At 38.2% G+C, this 8,064-nt stretch overlaps 1 protein-coding gene across 3 annotated transcripts in view; it reads left to right on the top strand.

Moving 5' to 3' along the window:
- The first annotated feature begins 1,348 nt into the window (after positions 1 to 1,348).
- The window catches only part of pdgfd (platelet derived growth factor d), a 38,644-nt gene continuing 31,928 nt past the window's right edge, over positions 1,349 to 8,064 (top strand). For 2 of the 3 annotated variants that reach the window (XM_077207169.1, XM_077207170.1), the window contains exon 1: positions 1,349 to 2,185. In XM_077207169.1, coding sequence (XP_077063284.1) covers positions 1,963 to 2,185 — 223 coding nt within the window. In that variant the 5' untranslated portion in view covers positions 1,349 to 1,962. The remainder of the gene's footprint in view (positions 2,186 to 8,064) is intronic. The other variant, XM_077207168.1, reaches the window with a different exon arrangement.

Consider the following 8,064-nt stretch of genomic DNA (forward strand, 5'->3'; position numbering starts at 1 on the left):
GTGGTTGTCAGAGCATTGGTTGCCAGGGTGTTACTAAGGTGCTTTTAGGTGCATTGCCATGCAGTTACTAAAATGTTCTGGTTGCTAGGGTGTTGACGTTAAAAGAGACACACGATTTGAGAATCATTCATTTCTGCAACAAACACTGTGGGATGTTTAATAGTGTTGGAACAGTAAGTATGTTCTGCAAACATCACTTAAAATTAAAAATGCAACTAATAGATAGAACACTCATTTGATGTGTTGTACGTTAGTGTAGCCATGCAATCGTGTGTTTAGTGCAAAGGGAGACTATAAACTAACTGTTCCCTTTACAAACACATTTAGGTAAACGCAACGTGTGTGTGTGTGTGTGTGTGTGTGTGTGTGTGTGTGTGTGTGTGTGTGTGTGTGTGAGAGAGAGAGAGAGAGAAACACAAAGATATGAAGATAAACATCAGGATGTACGCTAGAATTTCTGTGTCAACACTGAGTACACTGGCCCTGGTTACACACACACACACACACACACACACACACACACACACACAAACACACACACACACACACAGGAGGTAAATCACGACACACCCTCCGTCAGCTGAGGGTCAGGAAAAGCGGGCACAGTCTGGATCAGACCAGCTTTCGTACTCTCACTCGGGCCTAGACCTGAATTATGTGTGAATGATATAATGTCTTGTGTCCTCCTGAAATCTATTCTTAGATTCAGAATAAATGTTTAAACATTGACACTTTATGAATCCAAACTGTCTAATCTAACTGTTGATGATAATGCTACCCTTGTTTCACTTCGTAAAATACATTTGAATTACTGGATATTAGTTTTATACTTAATGGGAATATTTACAGAACCAAAACAATTACATTTTATACATCCAAAAAATTTCAATCAATGTGTACCCAGATGACAAATACATCAGACAGAATGTGCAGTATAAAACATACTATATCCCACAATGCAATGCGCTCAACTTGACCTTCCATTTCCAGTGACAAATGAGAAGTATTAATATCAACTGTGATATTAATATAAAGTTTTTTTCCCCCACAAAGGTTTATATGGAATTATGACAGAATGTTAACAGAACATTGCAGGCCAACAAATGTTAATTCTTAGGTGATATCTGGACGCACTTACAGAATAATCACGTGTTGAGGTCACGTGACAAAGTTTGGAATTGGAACGTTGCTGTTTGGAACGTTTACCATTGTGTAATGCATATAATTTCAAATTCTACTTATAAAAAACCACATTAGGCAGTATAGCCTACAGTGTAGAAAGTTATTATTCCATAGCAAACACATCCAGTAATTCATATCCCAGAGCGGAAATGTCCTCATCTGATAAGGGCTTCCGTCAAGGTGCAATTGTTCCTCGGGAAGCCCTTAATATGAGCAAAAAAGCACGTATTAAACTATATTTCTCTGCATTATACTTTATAAACACTTTTATATTTCAACACACGTTTCAGAAACGGTTTGGAAACCCAATGGCCTGCAGTTTACTGAAAGTTTGAATCCCGTGAGTTTGTTTCTCCTCAGGGAAAGTGCTCAAAACTTTCCTCCCGGCGCTACAAACAGGAAAAGAGTGGCAGCGTTACGCAGCGAGGGAAAGTTTTCACCAAACAGTCTGTTAAAGCGCGCCCCACGGGCGATATTTCCTCGTCTTGACTGGATGAAGGGGGTCCAGCCCTCCTGGGCTTCCTTTCTTTTTCCTTGCATCATTCAGCAGCTCACCAACCCCGATCTTCCAGCGGGAGATTAATGTGTGAACCCTGGGAATACATCGGCACCGCGCGCGTTATTTTTGCCAACTTTTCCATCAGGACACTTATCGCGCGTCCTCGAGTTTCAGTAAATGCTCAAGGAATTGAAAGTATTCCGGTGGAATTATAAGCGTCGGGGTCAAACGGGACAGAAGCAGATAAAGTCGAAGTCTTTGGATTCCGTGGCTGGGTTCATATGAACCTGTTCTCTGGATCCGTGGACGCACTGCGCAGTGTTGGGAACTCTTGGATCATGTCTCTCTCCTTTACCATGGATCAGCAGCTGAAGCTTATTCGCTTCCAAATCATGTGTCTGCTCGTGTGCTCCCTCATCGCGGTGCTGAGCGGGGAGAATTACGCCACACAGGCCCAGGTGATGTCCTCCAGAGCGCTCAGGGCGTCAAACACACGCAGGAATGGTGAGTTTTTAAGACACAGTGACCCGAAAAGTATTGGGAACGCATGCGTGTCACTGCATTAGAAAACAAAACATCAAAGCAAGTGCTCAAATGCTGCTCTACACTTAATTCGTGTGGAGTCTTTTAGTAAACTTTTGGTGTTTCAGTGCATGTGTGAAGTCAGTTCTCCTCAAGTTAACACAGGTGTCCTAGTTAGCAGGTGTAGACTGCTACTCTAAAACTGTACCTTGACACATTTAAAGTCAAGCTACCTTTCAGAAAAAGTAGTTAGCTACATCGAAACTAGCCTACTTTTTATTTTACAATGACATTGTAGGCTATATTATAAATAACTGAATAATTGTTTTCGATTGACAGACTTGCTAAAGCAGTGGCGCAAAACACAACTTTAAGGTTCATTACAAAACTGTGGCGGGACAGATTAGACTATGACGGGTCATCATGAATAAAGCAGGCCAAATAATCAATTAAAAAGGCTATTATTCTCCTGTTTGTGCTCTCAACGCAAACAGCGCTTTAATGTTTGGCTTGCATAAATGAAATACAAAACTGTACGTCCTTTACATAATCATCAATTAACTGGAAATCTGCAAGATATGTGATGAAACAATAGCCTAGATGGAGGAAATGCACAATTTTTGTGATCTAATAAGACAACGATGCTTCAATGCTCGTCAAAAGTAGTTCGCTACTGAAAAAGCTACACTGTTTTAAAAGCAACTACTGAAAAATGTAGTTACTTGTAGTTAGCTACTCCCCAACACTGGTAGTTGATCACATTAACAAACACAGAGTGGCTTTTTGCCTTCGTTTTTAACGCTAAATCGATTGTTTTATCGTTTATAACCATGCAAAAACTCTGTTAGCCGAATGATTTACTTGTAAAATGAGCTTGTGCTGTCTTTACAATAAATTACACTTGTATTTTGTCATCTAATACCATGAGATGTTTAAGTCTGACTAGTGTAGTGCCAGTTGAGACTCTTGCTGTGGTGTTTTGTGATCTCATGAATGACATTGAGATGTTTCGGAGTGTGCGAACGCTTTCGTCACTGTGGATGTGATCGGGCATGAATGTTGTGATCAGCTCAAGCTTGTTTGGACAGATCTACAGCTCTGTGATCTTCTGCTCATGTCACACGCCTGAGTCAACAGCTTTGTGTGATAGAGCCTGTTAACCTGAACCTGTTCATGCATTCCTGGAGCTCAAACGGTCGAGCATGATGCTCGCAATGCAAGGTCATGGGTTCGATTCCCTGATAAAACTGTATAGGTTGAATGCAATGTAAATTGGTTTTGATAAAAGTGACTGGCTGCCAGATGCATGCATGTACACGTTTAACCACAGATTGTATAAACTGTCAACAATAATGTGATGATGTGAATTACTTTGGAGACTTTTGAGGTCAAGTGTGTGTCTGTCTGTGTGTCTGTGTGTGTGTGTGTTTGTCTGTGACTGACACTTGTAATGAATGTCGCAATGTATTCTGGGAATATTAGGGGTAGTTGACAAATAACATGGATCCTACCAAAATTTAAATCTTTTCTATTTGGAACCTTTGGAATTTTACATTTATTTTGAAATCTTTTAATCTATTATTAGTAATTAATGTTTCATTTAAATAGTCTTTAAGTGCAACAGTTTCAATAGTCACACTGCCTGATGTATCAGCTACAGGTGTGTGTGTGTGTGTGTGTGTGTGTTGGATCATCTCTGACAGAACTGTTGAGCAGTGGACGGTGTGTGTGTGTGTGTATGGAAGTAAAATAATGTCAAATGTTTTTGAAATAAAAAGCCTGTTGAATTGCACTACTTGAAAAAAAAATAGGCATTGCATTAACCATGCTTGCATTTTAATGCATTGTATTTTTAGGGCTTGCATTTTTAATGGGCTGAAATTCAACATGGTTGAATATTTAAGCTGTGAATATTTCAATTAAAAACATTTCAAACACATTTTCATTATTAAAAATTCAAAGATCCATTTTCACCCTTCATATTTCATTTCCAAAATATTCTAACTGTTTAAAAATACAACCTATAATATTCAACAGGCAAATTTCGGTCCATTTTATTTCGCTTTGCAAATTCGCTTCCACAAATTCAGTGGTTCAAATTCGACAGTAAATTCAACATTGACGTCCAGGAACTGCAGGAAAAGCAGTAGATTGCCGAGCATACTCTCCATCTGCTGTTAGTCGACCTCACCAATAGGGAGTGCAAAAGTGCGTGTTGTTGACGAAGACATTCATTCATAAAATGGAAATGATTATATGCGGAAAAGATGATAAACACACAAAAGCTGTGTTTATGTTTCATTCAATAACTTCATTGTTACTTTCCCTGTGCGTTCTACATGTCATCAGCTTTCTCTACCATGAACAGGATTATAATCGGTTTCCATCAATACCTCATACTCAAGGATTCCCTTGCCGTTGGGACAAAACGCTTAACACATAGAGTGATATGAAAGACCAATCTTGCACCTTATTGGGGAATGTAGGCTGTAGGCAAGAAGATGGACTCAGATTATAAACTTTACGCGCAAAGTTTCATGCTGAGCGTTTCGTGATATACTGGCATAAAATCAACACTTGATCAATTAATACTAACACTTTCTATAATATTCTACCCCCCCCCCCTCTCTCTCTCTCTCTCTCTCTCTCTCTCTCTCTCTCTCTCTCTCTCTCTCTCTCTCTCTATATATATATATATATATATATATATATATATATATATATATATATATATTGCTTGACATTGGACATTCGCACATTTAGGGACCGTCTCTAAAGTTGCATACAACATTGGCATGTACGTTTCTAACTTCAATAGCAAACTTAAATTTATTTGAATAAATATCAAAAATCCAAAGGTTCACATTATGCCTGACACTACATGAACACTTTACAGTTGGTTTTATGACTGTAAGTCGTTCTATTCAAATGCTATTGAAGTTAGAAACGTGTATACCAAAGTCGTATAAACTTTAGAGACGGTCCCTAAATGTGCGAATGTCCAACATCAAGCCATCTTTATACCAGTCTATCACTGGGAAACGCTCAGCTGTGCGCGTTATTCTGAGTTCTTCTGCTTGCCTGTGAGTTTGGACTTTTACAACACTAGTCCATTAAGCTACCTTAAGCGTTGTATATGTCCAGCAGGGGAATCCTGAAGTATTGAGGGAAACCCTAATAGCCTGCATGCAGCACATCGCCACAATATAAAGTTAAGGCAACTAAACAACCAAGAGAAATATATGTCAACCTCAAAAATGTAACATTGGATCTGTATATCCGCATCGGGGAATAACATTATGATCTCGTTCACGGTAGAGAAATATGCATGTAGGCTACACAGGAAAAGTAACGGTGAAGGCACCGAATTTAACAAAAACAGCCGTCATAATAATCACAAATAAACTTACATTGCTGTAAATGAGTTTTATGAATGAATGACTTGCTCTAATTTTGCTGGTCTTCGTCAACAACAAGCGCTTCTGCACCATCTGATGGTGAGGTCGAAAACAGCAGATGGAGAGTATGCTCGGCAATCTTCTGCTTTTCCTGCAGTTCCTGGACGTCAATGTTGAATTTACGGTCGAATTTGAACCACTGAATTTGTAGAAGCGAATTTGCAAAGCGAAATAAAATGGACCGAAAATTGCCTGTTGAATATTATAGGTTGTAATTTTAAACAGTTAGAATATGTTGGAAATGAAATATGAAGAGTGAATATGGATTATTGAATTTTTAATAATGAAAATGTGTTTGAAATGTTTTTAATTGAAATATTCACAGCTTAAATATTCAGCCATGTTGAATTTCAGCCCATAAAAAATGCAAGCCCTAAAAATACAATGCATTAAAATGCAAGCATGGTTAATGCAATGCCTATTTTTTTTCAAGTAGTGCAATTCAACAGGCTTTTTATTTCAAAAACATTTGACATTATTTTACTTCCATATGTGTGTGTTTGTGTCTGTTTGTGTGCGTGTGTGTGTACTGGTTTGAGTTGTAGATCATCAGAGTGAGGACAAAGAGAATAAAGTGAGGGCATTTCGTCTGGTCCTCGCTTTCCGAGAGCCTTTAAAGGCCTGTTTGAGGATCAAGAGACTTGGTTTTATTCAGGTTATAATTAGTTTAAAGGTTTAGGGTAAGAGTTCAGGCTAGCCTAGGCAGTTAGTTGTGTTGGGTAGAGTTAGTTAATGAATGTCAACACAAAGATAGGTGTGTGTGTGTGTGTAAAACAGTTGAAATATAGTAGTTATTTTTGGGCAGTGAGTCACAGGGTGTCCCGGACCCACACCCAGCCATTCAGTGTTGAGGAATTTGGAATGGGATTCCCCACAACACACACACACACACACACACACACACACACACACACACACACACACACACACACACACACACACACACACACACACACACACACACACACACACACACACACTATTTACTGTTCCTGTTGCTGTGTGTGTGTGTGTGTGTGTGTGTGTGTGTGTGTGTGTGTGCAGGTGGGCTTCTGTCTCTGAGTTTGTTTAATTGACACAAAATGGACTTCATACTTAAATGTTTGAACTATTCAAACAGGAAGATGGATGTACTTGACATATTTTTGTCTGTATCTCACACACAGCTGTCTGCTAGCACACATTCTTTCATCGTGTGTGTGTGTGTGTGTGTAATCCATGAAAAACTAAAACCTTGACAGACCCCTCAGTGGCAGATCTGTGTGATCTTGATGTCATTTTTGTCCTCTACTAGAACATGTTTTCCTGCTTGAATGTTGATTATTTTCCTCATATTCTCCATTGTTGCGGCTCCTCTCTTCCCAGTCTGTCAGTAACGCTCTGTTTACTTCCTGTCTCTATGAAGCCCCTCCTTCTGAAAAGCACACTGTGCTCTGATTGGTCGGCTGGAGCAGTGTGTTGTGATTGGTCGAGCGCTTCGAGTGTGTTTGGGAAATGTCCCGCTCTTAACATAACGGCCAGTTTAACACACTACTAACTAACTTAACCAGGCCCCGCCCCTTTATTCTGCGTATTAATTATTATAATGAGGAATATTGTGACGTGTTCGTTCCCGGAAGAAACTCAAGACTACAGTGGAGGCGTTTCAGGAGTTCAGAAACACTGATATAGAGAACAACTTAAACAGCAACATCACACACTAAAGAAAAGCATAACAGGTCCTCTTTAAGTCGTTGATCTCGTTGTGTGCAAAGCAGCGGCGAGTACAAGTGTGTGTGTGTGTGTGTGTGTTCAATATCAAGTTTATCATACATTATGATCATTTCATATCATATTTCCTACACACTGTCTGCGTACGTCTGCTTCAGCACTTTATCTGGCCAAAATAAAAATGTAATGTAATGCTGTAAAGGAGGAGTTGTGTTTCCATTTGAGTGAATTTTTAAAAGCGGATTCAATTGTTTGATTAAAAATGTTAATTTTTTTAATTCATTTTGGTTACCACAGTTTTTGAGAGCATGTGTGAAATAAAATAAAATGGAAATTGTGAAAAAAGTAAAACAGTTTTTATTAGGTCCTAATATGGTTAATCATTTTATTAAATTATTAAAACCATGAAGTTGTAAAATAATGTAAGTACCACAGTTTTTGATGATTTTGTGATTTTAGATTTTAAATCTAGAAAAATTAAAACGAAAAATAAAATGGAATTTGTGACATAATTAACACGGTTTTTATAGGGCCAAAATATTTATTATTTTGTTATATAATCAAAATAGTAAAGTTATCATCAAAATAGTAAAATTATTAATTCATTTGATTACCACAGTTTTAAATCTGTCAATCAATAAAAAATCAATAAAACATAATCTAGAAAAATTAAAACTGATTATTTTTATAGGG

This window comes from Siphateles boraxobius, unplaced genomic scaffold, assembly GCF_051911475.1.
Source record: "Siphateles boraxobius isolate OS27281-9 unplaced genomic scaffold, OSU_SipBor_1 6, whole genome shotgun sequence".
NCBI lineage: Eukaryota > Metazoa > Chordata > Actinopteri > Cypriniformes > Leuciscidae > Siphateles > Siphateles boraxobius.